Source organism: Pongo pygmaeus, chromosome 6 (assembly GCF_028885625.2).
Source record: "Pongo pygmaeus isolate AG05252 chromosome 6, NHGRI_mPonPyg2-v2.0_pri, whole genome shotgun sequence".
NCBI lineage: Eukaryota > Metazoa > Chordata > Mammalia > Primates > Hominidae > Pongo > Pongo pygmaeus.
This window is the reverse complement of record NC_072379.2, coordinates 31,452,382-31,471,088: the sequence shown is the minus strand read 5'-3', so window position 1 is coordinate 31,471,088 and position 18,707 is coordinate 31,452,382. Positions and strand designations below refer to the sequence as shown.

Genomic DNA, 18,707 nt, shown 5'->3' with positions numbered 1-18,707 from the left:
CATACACCATGCACACCACAGACACGCACCACACACACATCACACATACATACACATACACACACCACACACACACGTACACACACCACACACACCATAGACACACGTACACACACCACATACACACCCACACCACACACACACAACACATACCACACATACATACACACATAGACACATACACACCACACACACCATACATACACAGGTACACACACCACATATACACACACGTACACACACCACACACACCCACATGCACACACCACACACACATACAAACATACACCACACACACAGCATACATACACACACATACACACACCAGACACACATACCACATACACACCACACATACATGTACACATGCATACACATACACACACACATACACACACCTTTCTCAAGGCAGTTTATCCTCTGAGAACTTTAAATTTACAAAAGACACACATGTCCATTACTTTGAGAAGTACAGGAAAGAACCCACTTTCTTTTGAGGTAACAGCAAGAGGGCCCTCCCAAGGCTCCTGCTCCCTGTCATAAGTCTCCTTGTTGAAGACATTCACAGGGTTCAGAACCCGGGGATCCTGCATGGGATGTTGCTTTGCTGATTACTTCACTTCTGATTTCTTTCCACTTTCAGAATACATAAACCAGTCCGTTCCCAAAAGGCCCGCTGGCTCTGTGCAGAATCCTGTCTATCACAATCAGCCTCTGAACCCCACGCCCAGCAGAGACCCACACTACCAGGACCCCCACAGCACTGCAGTGGGCAACCCCGAGTATCTCAACACTGTCCAGCCCAGCTGTGTCAACAGCACATTCGACAGCCCTGCCCACTGGGCCCAGAAAGGCAGCCACCAAATTAGCCTGGACAACCCTGACTACCAGCAGGACTTCTTTCCCAAGGAAGCCAAGCCAAATGGCATCTTTAAGGGCTCCACAGCTGAAAATGCAGAATACCTAAGGGTCACGCCACAAAGCAGTGAATTTATTGGAGCATGACCACAGAGGATAGTATGAGCCCTAAAAATCCAGACTCTTTCAATACCCAGGACCAAGCCGCAGCAGGTCCTCCATCCCAACAGCCATGCCCGCATTAGCTCTTAGACCCACAGACTGGTTTCGCAACGTTTACACCGACCAGCCAGGAAATGCTTCCACCTCGGGCGCATTTTGGGAAGTTGCAGGTGCATTCCTTTGTCTTCAAACTGTGAAGCATTTACAGAAACGCATCCAGCAAGAATATTGTCCCTTTGAGCAGAAATTTATCCTTCAAAGAGGTATATTTGAAAAAAATAAGTATATGTGAGGATTTTTATTGATTGGGGATCTTGGAGTTTTTCATTGTCGCTGTTGATTCTTACTTCAATGGGCTCTTCCAACAAGGAAGAAGCTTGCTGGTAGCACTTGCTACCCTGAGTTCATCCAGACCCAACTGTGAGCAAGGAGCACAAGCCACAAGTCTTCCAGAGGACGCTTGATTCCAGTGGTTCTGCTTCAAGCCTTCCACTGCAAAACACTAAAGATCCAAGAAGGCCTTCATGGCCCCAGCAGGCCAGATCGGTACTGTATCGAGTCATGGCAGGTACAATAGGATAAGCCACTCTGTCCCTTCCTGAGCAAAGAAGAAACGGAGGGGATAGAATTCTTCCTTAGACTTACTTTTGTAAAAACGTCCCCAGGGTACTTACTCCCCACTGATTGACCAGTGGTTTCCAGTCGTGAGCATTAGACTGACTTGTTTGTCTTCCATTCCATTGTTTTGAAACTCAGTATGCTGCCCCTGTCTTGCTGTCATGAAATCAGCAAGAGAGGATGACACATCAAATAATAACTCGGATTCCAGTCCACATTGGATTCATCGGCATTCAGACCAATAGCCCACAGCTGAGAATGTGGAATACCTAAGGATAGCACCGCTTTTGTTCTCACAAAAACGTATCTCCTAATTTGAGGCTCAGATGAAATGCATCAGGTCCTTTGGGGCATAGATCAGAAGACTACAAAAATGAAGCTGCTCTGAAATCTCCTTTAGCCATCACCCCAACCCCCAAAATTAGTTTGGGTTACTCATGGAAGACAGTTTTCTCCTTTTACTTCACTTTAAAAGCTTTTTACTCAAAGTGTATATGTTCCCTCCAGGTCAGTTGCCCCCAAACCCCCTCCTTACACTTTGTCAAACAAAAAGTGTCTCTGCCTTGAGTCATGTATTCAAGCACTTACAGCTCTGGCCACAACAGGGCATTTTACAGGTGCCAATGACAGTAGCATTATGAGTAGTGTGGAATTCAGGTAGTAAATATGAAACTAGGGTTTGAACTTGATAATGCTTTCACAACATTTGCAGATGTTTTAGAAGAAGAAAAGTTCCTTCCTAAAATAATTTCTCTACAATTGGAAGATTCAGCTAGTTAGGATCCCACCTTTTTTCCTAATCTGTGTGTGCCCTGTAACCTGACTGGTTAACAGCAGTCCTTTGTAAACAGTGTTTTAAACTCTCCTAGTCAATATCCACCCCATCCAATTTATCAAGGAAGAAATGGTTCAGAAAATATTTTCAGCCTACAGTTATGTTCAGTCACACACACATACAAAATGTTCCTTTTGCTTTTAAAGTAATTTTTGACTCCCAGATCAGTCAGAGCCCCTACAGCTTTGTTAAGAAAGTATTTGATTTTTGTCTCAATGAAAATAAAATTATACTCATTTCCACTCTATTATGCTCTCAAATACCCCTAAGCATCTATACTAGCCTGGTATGGTTATGAAAGATACAAAGATAAATAAAACATAGTCCCTGATTCTAAGAAATTCACAATTTAGCAAAGGAAATGGACTCATAGATGCTAACCTTAAAACAATGTGACAAATGCCAGACAGGACCCATCAGCCAGGCACTGTGAGAGCACAGAGCAGGGAGGTTGGGTCCTGCCTGAGGAGACCTGGAAGGGAGGCCTCACAGGAGGATAACTAGGTCTCAGCCAGCGGGGAGGTGGAAAGTGCAGGTGCATCAGGGGCACCCTGACCAAGGAAACAGCTGCCAGAGGCCTCTACTGCTAAAGTCCGCATAAGGCTGAGGTCAGTCACCCTAAACAACCTGCTCCCTCTAAGCCAGGGGATGAGCTTGGAGCATCCCACAAGTTCCCTAAAAGTTGCAGCCCCCAGGGGGATTTTGAGCTATCATCTCTGCACATGCTTAGTGAGAAGACTACACAACATTTCTAAGAATCTGAGATTTTATATCGTCAGTAAACCACTTCCATTATTCATTCACCTCAGGACATGCAGAAATATTTCAGTCAGAACTGGGAAACAGAAGGACCTACATTCTGCTGTCACTTATGTGTCAAGAAGCAGATGATTGATGAGGCAGGTCAGTTTTAAGTGCGTCACATTGTAGCATTAAATCCTAGTATTTTTGTAGTTTGAAACAGTAACCTAATAAAAGAGCAAAAGCTATTCTAGCTTTCTTCTCCTTCATATTTTAATTTTCCACCATAAGGTTTAGTTGCTAAATTCTATTAATTTTAAGATTGTGCTTCCTAAAATAGTTCTCACTTCATCTGTCCAGGGAGGCACAGTTCTGTCTGGTAGAAGCCGCAAAGCCCTTAGCCTCTCCACGGATCTGGCGACTGTGGTGGGCAGGTCAGGAGAGGAGCTGCCCAAAGTCCCATGATTTTCACCTAACAGCCCTGATCAGTCAGTTCTCAAAGCTTGGACTCTATCCCTGAAGGTCTTCCTGATTGATAGCCTGGCCTTAATACCCTAAAGAAAGCCTGTCTGTTGGCTATTTCTTCCTCAGTCAGTTCCTGGAAGACCTTACCCCATGACCCCAGCTTCAGATGTGGTCTTTGGCAACAGAGGTCGAAGGAAAGTAAGGAGCTGAGAGCTCACATTCATGGGTGCCGCCAGCCTTCGTGCATCTTCTTGCATCATCTCTAAGAAGCTCCTCTAATTACACCATGCCCGTCACCCCATGAGGGATCAGAGAAGGGATGAGTCTTCTAAACTCTATATTCACTGTGAGTCCAGGTTGTAAGGGGGAGCACTGTGGATGCATCCTGTTGCACTCCAGCTGATGACACCAAAGCTTAGGTGTTTGCTGAAAGTTCTTGATGTTGTGACTTACCACGCCCACCTCACAACTGCAGACATAAGGGGACTATGGATTGCTTAGCAGGAAAGGCACTGGTTCTCAAGGGCAGCTGCCCTTGGGAATCTCCTGGTCCCAACCAGAAAGATTGTGGCTTGATTTTCTCAGGTGCAGCCCAGCCGTAGGGCCTTTTCAGAGCACCCCCTGGTTACTGCAACATTCATCAAAGTTTCCAGAACCTCTGGCCTAAAGGAAGGGCCTGGTGGGGTCTGCTTGGCACTCGCTGGGGGGCCACCCCTCAGTGCCACTCTCACTAGGCCTCCGTTTGCACTTGTATAGGATGAAGCTGGTGGGTGATGGGAACTCGGCACCTCCCCTCAGGCAGAAGAGAATCATCTGTGGAGCTTCAAAGGAAGGGGCCTGGAGTCTCTGCAGACCAATTCAACCCAAATCTCAGGGGCTCTTTCATGATTCTAATGGGCAACCAGGGTTGAAACCCTTATTTCTAGGATCTTCAGTTGTACAAGACTGTGGGTCTGTACCAGGGCCCCCAATCAGAGTAGAATAAAAGGCTGGGTAGGGTACAGATTCCCATGTGCAGTGGAGAGAACAATTTGCAGTCACTGATAAGCCTGAGACTTGGCTGCTAGTGGCCATTCCAAAAGCCTCCAATTCATTGTCACCAGCAGTTCAGCTGGAAAGGGGCAAATACCCCCACCTGAACCTTGAAAAAGCCCTGGGACCCTCTGCATTCTCTAAGTAAGTTATAGAAACCAGTCTCTTCCCTCCTTTGTGAATGAGCTGCTATTCCACATAGGCAACACCTGTTGAAATTGCCCTCAACATCTACTCTGCATTTCTTTCTTGTGATAAGCACACACTTTTATTGCAACATAATGATCTGCTCACATTTCCTTGCCTGGGGGCTGTAAAATCTTACAGAACAGAAATCCTTGCCTCTCTCACCAGCCACACCTGCCATACCAGGGGTACAGCTTTGTACTATCGAAGACACAGACAGGATTTTTAAATGTAAATCTATTTTTGTAACTTCGTTGTGGGATAGCATCCTCTTTATGTAGCACCGAACTTTGTACAATATATTTTTAGAAACTCATTTTTCTACTAAAAGAAACACAGTTTACTTTATAGAGACTGCAATAGAATCAAAATTTGAAACTGAAATCTTTGTTTAAGAGGGTTAAGTTGAGGCAAGAGGAAAGCCCTTTCTCTCTCTTATAAAAAGGCACAACCTCATTGGGGAGCTAAGCTAGGTCATTGTCATGGTGAAGAAGAGAAGCATCATTTTTATATTTAGGAAATTTTAAAAGATGATGGAAAGCACATTTAGCTTGGTCTGAGACAGGTTTCGTCGAGTCTGTTGGGGCAGTGTTAATGGAAAGCGCTCACTGTCTGTTGTTACTACTAGAAAAATCCAGCCACATGCCATACTCTCATCATCTGCCAGTGTAACCCTGTACATGTAAGAAAAGCAATAACATAGCACTTTGTTGGTTTATATATATAATGTGACTTCAATGCAAATTATTTTATTTTTATATTTATAATTGATATGCATTTATCAATATAAACTAGACATATCTGGACAGCCCTAATAATGTTCAGCACACTTTGGTTAGTTCACCAACAGTCTTACCGAGTCTGGGCCCAGCCACCCTAGAGAAGTTAGTCAGCCCTAGCTGCAGTGACATCACCTGAGGAGCTTTTAAAAAACTTGAAGCCCAGCTACACCTCAGACCAATTAAACGCAAATCTCTGGGGCTGAAACCCAAGCGTTCGTAGTTTTTAAAGCTCCTGAGGTCATTCCAATGTGCGGCCAAAGTTGAGAACTACCAGCCTAGGGATTAGCCACAATGACATGAACTTGGAGGCAAATTCTGCAGGTGTATGTGATTCTCAGGCCTAGAGAACTAAGACACAAAGACCTCCACATCTGTCGCTGAGAGTCAAGAACCTGAACAGAGTTTCCATGAAGGTTCTCCAAGTACTAGAAGGGAGAGTGTCTAAACAATGGTTGAAAAGCAAAGGAAATATAAAACAGACACCTCTTTTCCATTTCCTAAGCTTGCTCTCTTTATTAAGGGTGGACTAGTAATAAAATATAATATTCTTGCTGCTTATGGAGCTGACATTGTTGCCCTCCCTAAAGCAACCAAGTAGCCTTTATTTCCTGCAGTGAAAGAAAACATTGGCCTATCAGTTACATTACAAAAGGCAGATTTCAAGAGGATTGAGTAAGTGGTTGGATGGCTTTCATAAAAACAAGAATTCAAGAAGAGGATTCATGCTTTAAGAAACATTTGTTATACATTCTTCACAAATTACACCTGGGATAAAAACTGTAGCAGGCAGTGTGTTTTCCTTCCGTGTCTCTCTGCACTACCCAGTGTGTCCTCTGAGGCTGCAAGTCTGTCCAATCTGAATTCCCAGCAGAAGCACTAAGAAGCTCCACCCTATCACCTAGCAGATAAAACTATGAGGAAAACTTAAATCTGTGCGTACATTTCTGGATGCATTTACTTATCTTTAAAAAAAAAAGGAATCCTATGACTTGATTTGGCCACAAAAATAATCTTGCTGTACAATACAATCTCTTGGAAATTAAGAGATCCTATGGATTTGATGACTGGTATTAGAGGTGACAATGTAACCGATTAACAACAGACAGCAATAACTTCGTTTTAGAAACATTCAAGCAATAGCTTTATAGCTTCAACATATGGTACGTTTTAACCTTGAAAGTTTTGCAATGATGAAAGCAGTATTTGTACAAATGAAAAGCAGAATTCTCTTTTATATGGTTTATACTGTTGATCAGAAATGTTGATTGTGCATTGAGTATTAAAAAATTAGATGTATATTATTCATTGTTCTTTACTCATGAGTACCTTAAAATAATAATAATGTATTCTTTGTTAACAATGTCATGTTGGTACTAGTTATTAATCATATCTAACCAACTGTAGGTGTTCTTTCCTGATAACTTTTTTAAAAATCAATAAATTATTTTTAGAGCAGTTTTAGGTTCACAGCAAAACTGAGCAGAAAGTACAGAGAGCCCTCCTGTCCCTAACCAGCCTCTCCCACCATCACCATCACACCCCAGGAACCAGAGAACTTTTTAATGGAAAAAAATCCAGGCCAGCTCAGAGGCTTCCTCCCGTGTCTGGGCCAGCCCCTCAGGCTCTCAGATGCATTCCAACTCAAGCTCTTCACATGCCAGAGCCTTCCAGTGCCCTTGAGACCCCTCATTCCAAAGATCCCTTCATAGTTTTTCTCCTTCACAGAGCCAAGAAGGAATTCCCTGATGGAACAGATTTTTCTATGGCAAGCCCAGGTTTTGTTTCTTCAGAGCACCAAAATAAATAGAAGTTTGCCCTGATTCTGCTAAAAATCAGAGGAATTAAGTGGGTCCCAGCATGGGCAAGGGGCCTCCCACTCAGCTGCCCCACTCACCGCCCACATCCCTTACATGTGGGTGGTCCCACCCTCCACCCAGAACTTTCATGGCAGGATCTCTCACTGCCGTGTTTAATGTAATGAAGCCACTACCCACACATTGGGAATAGCCACGGTGTGGCAGGGGAGGGTTCTAGGGAGACCGAGCTCAGACTGCAGTCAGGCTTCCTTAACACAGGAGCATGTTCTGAGAAATGCATCGTTAGGAGATGTCATCACTGTGCGAGCATCACAGAGTGTACTTCACACATCTAGATGGCACAGCCGAGCACACGCCTAAGTGATATGGTGTAGTCTGTTGTTCCTAGGCTAATGATCTGTACAGCCTGGACTGTACTGAATACTGCAGGCAACTGCAGTACAATGGTAAAGATCTGTGTATATAAACATAGCTAAATATTAAAAAGACACAGTGAAAACATGGTATTATAATCTTATGGGACCATGTGAATATTGTTATGTGGCACATCATAAAAACCCAGGTTCTGTGTCTAAACGCTTAAACAGATAAATGAGTACAGAAGGTTTTCTCAGTTCTAGCTGTAAAAGTAGAGTTAGGGGATTTGAACTCAACACCTGAGAAAAAGCAAACCTGTTGCTGAAGCAGATGATGCCACCAAAGAGGAGAGAACAGCTTCCCAAAACCCAGCATCAAGGGCCGAGCAGCCAGGAGGCTGGGTGGGGATGCACAGGGCGAGGAGGGCAGGCAGGGTGCCTCCTGCGGGCATCGGAGTGTGGACCAGCACCAGACGCAGCTCCTCTGGCCTGATGGAATGGCCCTGGGGCTCTTGGTGGCTCTGACTTTCGTAAAGCATCTCCCTCCGGTGCCTTTCCCTCCACCAGGCGCTTTCCCACCGTGCAGTGGCTGCACGGTGCCCTGCCTTGTTTCTTTCACATAGAAGTGAGGGCAGGAAGCAGGCTGTGCCAGTTCACACCGCCCCTAATGCTCGCCGTGCTGACTCTAATTGTTTCCAGGAAGATCGCAGCTTTGCTTTTATGCTGTTCCTGGTGAATGCCATCCATTGCTTATGCACAAACACGGGGCTGAGAGTAAACCACATTTCCATGTGGAAGCAGGACTTCAGGATAGCAAGGTCCAAGAACAATGAGAAAATTTGGAGCTTCCCAGCATTCTGCTCAAGGCCCAGCATCTCATATCAGAACCCGCCGCACCCACTGCTCTCTCAGCTCCTGAGCCTCCACACCCTGGCTGCCTGGGAACACCTCAGACACACGCAGGTTTATTATAATCAAAGCCTTCAATTAGGGAGTTAGTCCATATAGAGAAAGTCCAGATTCCGCAGATGAAACAAGCATGGGGAGCATTCTGAGGTGCTGGCTTTCTGAGCCTGAAATGTTCCCCCAAGTGGAGGCCACGGCCCGCCATCCCACTGAACAGCCTTCACCTCAGGGCAGACCCAGTGGCACCACTGTCTTGTCACTGACCAACACGATTCCAGCTGAAGCTGGGTGCAGATGGGGTTTCAGCTGGAAGAGGTGTTCCCTTTGGGCCAATAATCCTATAAAAGTCATCATACCTGTCTGGGGAGAGGGGCGATTTCCCTAGAATGGAGAGTCCAATGCGCAGGAGGGAGCTGCTCTTCCTGTCGGGCCTTGGGTGCACCCCTCATAGGGCTTAGGTCCCACTGCTCCAGAAAGGACCTTTAAACACTCAGGTCAAGAAGCAGCAAGATCACATTTGGTATTTGCCCTAGTCTTAAAAACAATAAACAAAGGATGATAGGGAGCCCATGGGCAGATGTCTGCAATTTGTAAATGTGTGCCCTGAAGCACCCTCACCCTTCTGTGCTCATCACCTCTGAGCCCCAGGGACATGCACCCTGGGGAGGCCAGCCCTGCCCTCACTGCCTTCTGTGGCCTCTGCCTTCCATCTTTCTCTCTACCTGGACGCAGGGCTAGGAAACCTAGAGACTGGGTTCTAAAAGAAATAGAAACCTCTTTTTTATCCTGCTCCTGAGAGTCAACCCTTCTGAGCTCAAGCAAAGGGCATTCCCGGTCCTCAGCTCCTTGCCCCCATGTAGATCTAAAGTGAGCCTGCACTGCCCACCTCTCAGTTCTCACCTGTCGCTTAATCCTGCCCCACAATAGGCCACCCCTGGGCTACAACTTGAGCTTCTAGATGTGCACACTGAAGGCTCTGAACAGGCTCACAGCCAGGGGACACTCGGCAATGACTCCCCACATTCCCAGCACCTGAGCGTGGCCAAGAAAAGAGAGGGGCAGGCCCCAGATTGGCAGCTTTGTGTCCTTTCTGCCCACCCCCAGGGAAAGGATGTAGCCCATAGATGGGGAAGCGGGGCTGGGGAAGCCAGGGGCTCTGCAATCCAGGGTCCTCATCACTTAGGACTGAAGGCGGCACTGCCCAGGTAAATGGCAAATGAAAACCCAACAGGAATCTGGAGGCCCAAAGCCTCCAGGCGCCTAAAAACCCATTCACTTTTCTAAACTGCATAGTCTCTTATTTGAACCAGTAATGTCCTTAAAACCTCCAGTGCAGCTCTATCTCGGAGGGAGTGGAGGTGGGAGCTGGGAGAGCCGTCCCTCTCTCACTCCAGATGGCTTGGGGCCACCCTTTACTGACTATTTTCATTCTAAAGAGGTTGCTTCTGTCACCCTTTCAGCTTCTCCAGACCCCTCTCCTTCCATCTTTCTCCCTTGTATAATCTAACCTTTCCTGAACCCAAGCAGAAATGCAGTGACAAACCCGCAAGATATTCAGGTGCCGGCACGTTTCCCTCTGCACTTGCACTTTGCCTGGGCTGACTGGCTTCTCAAGGGCAAGTCTAAGGGAACACTGGCCAGTGCCGCATACAGACTTCAGGGGTCAGGGACAAAGAGACGTGAAGTGTGATCTACAGCGTTTCTCCTGTAGATCAATGACACAGAAGACGCTGGAAGGGCAAGCCCCGTTGCTGAAACATTTGCCAGGTCCAAATGGTTTTGGAGCATACTTGCAAACTTTCAAAGAACAGCTAATTTTTGTATTAAAGTGTTTCAGAGCACAAAAAGATGGGAAGCTTCTCAATTTATTCTACAAGGTCCGAATAGCACTAAAAATCAGAGAGATACTACAAAAAGAAAACTATAGCTTTATTTATGAATGTAGATGTAGCAATCCTAAATGAAATGTAGGAAATGGAATTACTTATTCTAGGAATTAAAAGATAGCTCATTTTGTTTATGAGGAAAATAATAGGTGAAATCTTAATATTAACACATGTTCATAAGGCATCAATAACACCCAATCACATTGCTGTTAAAATCTCTTAGTCACTTGGGAATAGAGGACAACATGTTTAATTGGATTGAAGTATCTGTCAAAAATTAATAAGAAACATCAAACGTAAGAGTGAAATACCAAGAACCTAGCACCTTAAATCAGAACAAGACAAGGATAAGTATTATCACCTCTATTATTCAACACTCCAGAAATCCAGTGTTTTGGGGGACAAGAGAAGACATATTACTTAAATATGATATATTTGCATCATGAGAATATAGTCAGAAAACCAAATCTAGTCAGCAGCCTGTTTCTATAAGGTTTTATTAGGACACAGCCATGCCTACTTATTTATGTATTGTCTGTTATGACTGCTTTTATACTACAGTGGCAAGCTGGGTAGTTGGAACAGAGATCCTTTGACCTGCAAAGCCAAAAATATTGCCTGTCTGACTTTTTACAGCAAAAGTTTGCCTCTCCCAAAATAATTAGCTGAAAACAAAATTAAACAAGAAAATCAGTCGGGTGAGCACATAGAAATATAATCAGTAGTTTTTCTACATACCATCCATCATTAATTAGCCAATATAATGGAAAAGAATTCCATTTAAAATAGCAACTAAAACAAAATATCTAGAATTAAATTTAAATGTGTGAGAATAATATGAAAACAAAAACTAAGAATCTTTGCTGAGGCATAAAAGGAGACTCAAAAAGATATATTACATTCATGGATATGAAGACAATGTTATAAAGATACCAATTATCCCTAAATATAACGTACATTCAATGCAATTCAAATGAAAATTTCAGTGGTTATTTTGGGGAGTATAAGTTTTAGAATTTGGAATCTAGAATAGAAAATGTACCACAGTAGCCAACAACATTTGGAAAACAATTGAGTACTGAAGGAATGATATAAAAATATACTATATAAAACTATAATGACTAAATCTGCACAGTAATTAATGGAAACATAATTTGGAAGCAGACACGTGTGCATAGGAATGGGTCCATGGTAAAGGGGACATCTCCGGATGGGGGGACATGACAGACTACCCAGCAAATGATTTTGGAGAAAACACCCATACATTTGAAAATTAATTATGGTTCTATTTCACACTCTACCCAAAGACAAATTTCAGATGGACCGAAGATCTAAACATAACAGCCAAAACAAAGTATTGGGTAAAATGTATGTGAATAGTTTTGAATCTCAGGAAGAGGAGGTGATCCTAGTGCATAGCACAAAACCCCAAAGGCATAAAGAAAAAGATGGACAAGAAGGAAATCCAATGTTTTTCAGTTTTTAAAGGAAAAATAACTAACCACTGAAGAAAAGCCAATATATATACAGGGAGAAAAACTTTAAGATATATCAATAATTAATACCATAAAATGTGAAGAATTCCAATGAATTTGTAAAAAAAATAAACCCTCTATTAAAACTTTGACAGTGTATCAATGGACAATTTATGGAAAAAATACAAACGGCAAATAGCACTAATGAGTATATAGCCTACCTCACTAACAATGAAAGAAATGCCACTTAAAACAGAATGATAACCTTTCACCCACATTTTGGTGGGAATGTGAATTACTATAAACTTTTTGAAGGGCAAACAAAATTTTACATTTGTACATCCTCTTGATACGGCAACTTCACTTGTAAAGATAAATTCTTTTTTTTTTTTTTTTTCTTTTTTTTTTTTTTTTTCTTTTATTATTATTTATTATTATTAAACTTTAGGTTTTATGGTACATGTGCGCAATGTGCAGGTAAGTTACATATGTATACATGTGCCATGCTGGTGCGCTGCACCCACCAACTCGTCATCTAGCATTAGGTATATCTCCCAGTGCTATCCCTCCCCCCTCCCCCCACCCCACAACAGTCCCCAGAGTGTGATGTTCCCCTTCCTGTGTCCATGTGTTCTCATTGTTCAATTCCCACCTATGAGTGAGAATATGCGGTGTTTGGTTTTTTGTTCTTGCGATAGTTTACTGAGAATGATGATTTCCAATTTCATCCATGTCCCTACAAAGGACGTGAACTCATCATTTTTTATGGCTGCATAGTATTCCATGGTGTATATGTGCCACATTTTCTTAATCCAGTCTATCATTGTTGGACATTTGGGTTGGTTCCAAGTCTTTGCTATTGTGAATAATGCCGCAATAAACATACGTGTGCATGTGTCTTTATAGCAGCATGATTCATAGTCCTTTGGGTATATACCCAGTAATGGGATGGCTGGGTCGAATGGAATTTCTAGTTCTAGATCCCTGAGGAATCGCCACACTGACTTCCACAAGGGTTGAATTAGTTTACAGTCCCACCAACAGTGTAAAAGTGTTCCTATTTCTCCACATCCTCTCCAGCACCTGTTGTTTCCTGACTTTTTAATGATTGCCATTCTAACTGGTGTGAGATGGTATCTCATTGTGGTTTTGATTTGCATTTCTCTGATGGCCAGTGATGGTGAGCATTTTTTCATGTGTTTTTTGGCTGCATAAATGTCTTCTTTTGAGAAGTGTCTGTTCATGTCCTTCGCCCACTTTTTGATGGGGTTGTTTGTTTTTTTCTTGTAAATTTGTTGGAGTTCATTGTAGATTCTGGATATTAGCCCTTTGTCAGATGAGTAGGTTGCGAAAATTTTCTCCCATTTTGTAGGTTGCCTGTTCACTCTGATGGTAGTTTCTTTTGCTGTGCAGAAGCTCTTTAGTTTAATTAGATCCCATTTGTCAATTTTGGCTTTTGTTGCCATTGCTTTTGGTGTTTTAGACATGAAGTCCTTGCCCATGCCTATGTCCTGAATGGTAATGCCTAGGTTTTCTTCTAGGGTTTTTATGGTTTTAGGTCTAACATTTAAGTCTTTAATCCATCTTGAATTGATTTTTGTATAAGGTGTAAGGAAGGGATCCAGTTTCAGCTTTCTACATATGGCTAGCCAGTTTTCCCAGCACCATTTATTAAATAGGGAATCCTTTCCCCATTTCTTGTTTTTGTCAGGTTTGTCAAAGATCAAATACTTGTAGATATGTGGCATTATTTCTGACGGCTCTGTTCTGTTCCATTGATCTATATCTCTGTTTTGGTACCAGTACCATGCTGTTTTGGTTACTGTAGCCTTGTAGTATAGTTTGAAGTCAGGTAGTGTGATGCCTCCAGCTTTGTTCTTTTGGCTTAGGATTGACTTGGTGATGCGGGCTCTTTTTTGGTTCCATATGAACTTTAAAGTAGTTTTTTCCAATTCTGTGAAGAAAGTCATTGGTAGCTTGATGGGGATGGCATTGAATCTGTAAATTACCTTGGGAAGGATGGCCATTTTCATGATATTGATTCTTCCTACCCATGAGCATGGAATGTTCTTCCATTTGTTTGTATCCTCTTTTATTTCCTTGAGCAGTGGTTTGTAGTTCTCCTTGAAGAGGTCTTTCACATCCCTTGTAAGTTGGATTCCTAGGTATTTTATTCTCTTTGAAGCAATTGTGAATGGGAGTTCACTGATGATTTGGCTCTCTGTTTGTCTGTTATTGGTGTATAAGAATGCTTGTGATTTTTGCACATTGATTTTGTATCCTGAGACTTTGCTGAAGTTGCTTATCAGCTTAAGGAGATTTTGGGCGGAGACAATGGGGTTTTCTAGATATACTATCATGTCATCTGCAAACAGGGACAATTTGACTTCCTCTTTTCCTAATTGAATACCCTTGATTTCCTTCTCCTGCCTAATTGCCCTGGCCAGAACTTCCAACACTATGTTGAATAGAAGTGGTGAGAGAGGGCATCCCTGTCTTGTGCCAGTTTTCAAAGGGAATGCTTCCAGTTTTTGCCCATTCAGTATGATATTGGCTGTGGGTTTGTCATAAATAGCTCTTATTATTTTGAGATACGTCCCATCAATTCCTAATTTATTGAGAGTTTTTAGCATGAAGGGTTGTTGAATTTTGTCAAAGGCCTTTTCTGCATCTATTGAGATAATCATGTGGTTTTTGTCTTTGGTTCTGTTTATATGCTGGATTACATTTATTGATTTGCGTATATTGAACCAGCCTTGCATCCCAGGGATGAAGCCCACTTGATCATGGTGGATAAGCTTTTTGATGTGCTGCTGGATTCTGTTTGCCAGTATTTTATTGAGGATTTTTGCATCAATGTTCATCAAGGATATTGGTCTAAAATTCTCTTTTTTGGTTGTGTCTCTGCCAGGCTTTGGTATCAGGATGATGCTGGCCTCATAAAATGAGTTAGGGAGGATTCCCTCTTTTTCTATTGATTGGAATAGTTTCAGAAGGAATGGTACCAGCTCCTCCTTGTACCTCTGGTAGAATTCGGCTGTGAATCCATCTGGACCTGGACTTTTTTTGGTTGGTAAGCTATTGATTATTGCCACAATTTCAGCTCCTGTTATTGGTCTATTCAGAGATTCAACTTCTTCCTGGTTTAGTCTTGGGAGGGTGTATGTGTTGAGGAATTTATCCATTTCTTCTAGATTTTCTAGTTTATTTGCATAGAGGTGTTTGTAATATTCTCTGATGGTAGTTTGTATTTCTGTGGGATCGGTGGTGATATCCCCTTTATCATTTTTTATTGCATCTATTTGATTCTTCTCTCTTTTTTTCTTTATTAATCTTGCTAGCGGTCTATCAATTTTGTTGATCCTTTCAAAAAACCAGCTCCTGGATTCATTTATTTTTTGAAGGGTTTTTTGTGTCTCTATTTCCTTCAGTTCTGCTCTGATTTTAGTTATTTCTTCCCTTCTGCTAGCTTTTGAATGTGTTTGCTCTTGCTTTTCTAGTTCTTTTAATTGTGATGTTAGGGTGTCAATTTTGGATCTTTCCTGCTTTCTCTTGTGGGCATTTAGTGCTATAAATTTCCCTCTACACACTGCTTTGAATGCATCCCAGAGATTCTGGTATGTTGTGTCTTGGTTCTCGTTGGTTTCAAAGAACATCTTTATTTCTGCCTTCATTTCGTTATGTACCCAGTAGTCATTCAGGAGCAGGTTGTTCAGTTTCCACGTAGTTGAGCGGTTTTGAGTGAGATTCTTAATCCTGAGTTCTAGCTTGATTGCACTGTGATCTGAGAGATAGTTTGTTATAATTTCTGTTCTTTTACATTTATTGAGGAGAGCTTTACTTCCAAGTATATGGTCAATTTTGGAATAGGTGTGGTGTGGTGCTGAAAAAAATGTATATTCTGTTGATTTGGGGTGGAGAGTTCTGTAGATGTCTATTAGGTCTGCTTGGTGCAGAGCTGAGTTCAATTCCTGGGTATCCTTGTTGACTTTCTGTCTCGTTGATCTGTCTAATGTTGACAGTGGGGTGTTAAAGTCTCCCATTATTAATGTGTGGGAGTCTAAGTCTCTTTGTAGGTCACTCAGGACTTGCTTTATGAATCTGGGTGCTCCTGTATTGGGTGCATATATATTTAGGATAGTTAGCTCTTCTTGTTGAATTAATCCCTTTACCATTATGTAATGGCCTTCTTTGTCTCTTTTGATCTTTGTTGGTTTAAAGTCTGTTTTATCAGAGACTAGGATTGCAACCCCTGCCTTTTTTTGTTTTCCATTTGCTTGGTAGATCTTCCTCCATCCTTTTATTTTGAGCCTATGTGTGTCTCTGCACGTGAGATGGGTTTCCTGAATACAGCACACTGATGGGTCTTGAGTCTTTATCCAGTTTGCCAGTCTGTGTCTTTTAATTGGAGCATTTAGTCCATTTACATTTAAAGTTAATATTGTTATGTGTGAATTTGATCCTGTCATTATGATGTTAGCTGGATATTTTGCTCGTTAGTTGATGCAGTCTCTTCCTAGTCTCGATGTTCTTTACATTTCGGTATGATTTTGCAGTGGCTGGTACCGGTTGTGCCTTTCCATGTTTAGCGCTTCCTTCAGGAGCTCTTTTAGGGCAGGCCTGGTGGTGACAAAATCTCTCAGCATTTGCTTGTCTGTAAAGTATTTTATTTCTCCTTCACTTATGAAGCTTAGTTTGGCAGGATATGAAATTCTGGGTTGAAAATTCTTTTCTTTAAGAATGTTGAATATTGGCCCCCACTCTCTTCTGGCTTGTAGGGTTTCTGCCGAGAGATCCGCTGTTAGTCTGATGGGCTTCCCTTTGATGGTAACCCGACCTTTCTCTCTGGCTGCCCTTAACATTTTTTCCTTCATTTCAACTTTGGTGAATCTGACAATTATGTGTCTTGGAGTTGCTCTTCTCGAGGAGTATCTCTGTGGCGTTCTCTGTATTTCCTGAATCTGAATATTGGCCTGCCTTGCTAGATTGGGGAAGTTCTCCTGGATAATATCCTGCAGAGTGTTTTCCAACTTGTTTCCATTCTCCCCGTCACTTTCAGGTACACCAATCAGACGTAGATTTGGTCTTTTCACATAGTCCCACATTTCTTGGAGGCTTTGCTCGTTTCTTTTTATTCTTTTTTCTCTAAACTTCCCTTCTCGCTTCATTTCATTCATTTCATCTTCCAGGGCTGATACCCTTTCTTCCATTTGATCGCATCGGCTCCTGAGGCTTCTGCATTCTTCACGTAGTTCTCGAGCCTTGGTTTTCAGCTCCATCAGCTCCTTTAAGCACTTCTCTGTATTGGTTATTCTAGTTATACATTCTTCTAAATTTTTTTCAAAGTTTACAACTTCTTTGCCTTTGGTTTGAATATCCTCCCGTAGCTCGGAGTAATTTGATCGTCTGAAGCCTTCTTCTCTCAGCTCGTCAAAGTCATTCTCTGTCCAGCTTTGTTCCGTTGCTGGTGAGGAACTGCGTTCCTTTGGAGGAGGAGAGGTACTCTGGTTTTTAGAGTTTCCAGTTTTTCTGCTCTGTTTTTTCCCCATCTTTGTGGTTTTAACTACTTTTGGTCTTTGATGATGGTGATGTACAGATGGGTTTTTGGTGTGGATGTCCTTTCTGTTAGTTTTCCTTCTAACAGACAGGACCCTCAGCTGCAGGTCTGTTGGAGTACCTGGCCGGCCGTGTGAGGTGTCAGTCTGCCCCTGCTGGGGGGTGCCTCCCAGTTAGGCTGCTCGGGGGTCAGGGGTCAGGGACCCACTTGAGGAGGCAGTCAGCCCGTTCTCAGATCTCCAGTTGCGTGCTGGGAGAACCACTGCTCTCCTCACAGCTGTCAGACAGGGACATTTAAGTCTGCAGAGGTTACTGCTGTCTTTTTGTCTGTGCCCTGCCCCCAGAGGTGGAGCCTACAGAGGCAGGCAGGCCTCCTTGAGCTGTGGTGGGCTCCACCCAGTTCAAGCTTCCAGGCTGCTTTGTTTACCTAAGCGAGCCTGGGCAATGGCGGGCGCCCCTCCCCCAGCCTCGCTGCCGACTTGCTGTTTGATCTCAGACTGCTGTGCTAGCAATCAGCGAGACTCCGTGGGCGTAGGACCCTCTGAGCCAGGTGCGGGCTATACTCTCCTGGGGCACCGTTTCCTAAGCCCGTCGGAAAAGCACAGTATTCGGGTGGGAGTGGCCCGATTTTCCAGGTGCAGTCTGTCACCCCTGGAAGGGGAACTCCCTGACCCCTTGCGCTTCCCGAGTGAGGCAATGCCTCGCCCCTGCTTCGGCTGGCGCACAGTGCGCTCACCCACTGACCTGCGCCCACTGTCTGGCACTCCCTAGTGAGATGAACACAGTACCTCAGATGGAAATGCAGAAATCACCCGTCTTCTGCGTCGCTCGCGCTGGGAGCTGTAGACCGGAGCTGTTCCTATTCGGCCATCTTGGCTCCTCCCCAAGATAAATTCTATGAACATATTTAACTATAGAAAGATATATAAATTAGAATGTTCACTAAACCACAATTTGTAATGGAGAAAAAATGGAAACTTTTAATGTCCATCGAAAGAGAAACTATCCCATAAGTCATGGAGCATCATAGTA

At 43.2% G+C, this 18,707-nt stretch overlaps 1 protein-coding gene across 4 annotated transcripts in view; it reads left to right on the top strand.

The window, feature by feature from the left end:
- The window catches only part of EGFR (epidermal growth factor receptor), a 196,734-nt gene extending 189,695 nt beyond the window's left edge, over positions 1 to 7,039 (top strand). For all 4 annotated transcript variants that reach the window (XM_054494705.2, XM_063667305.1, XM_063667306.1 and 1 more), the window contains exon 28: positions 644 to 7,039. In XM_054494705.2, the coding sequence (XP_054350680.1) occupies positions 644 to 1,005 (362 nt within the window). In that variant the 3' untranslated portion in view covers positions 1,006 to 7,039. The remainder of the gene's footprint in view (positions 1 to 643) is intronic.
- The last annotated feature ends 11,668 nt before the right edge of the window (positions 7,040 to 18,707 follow it).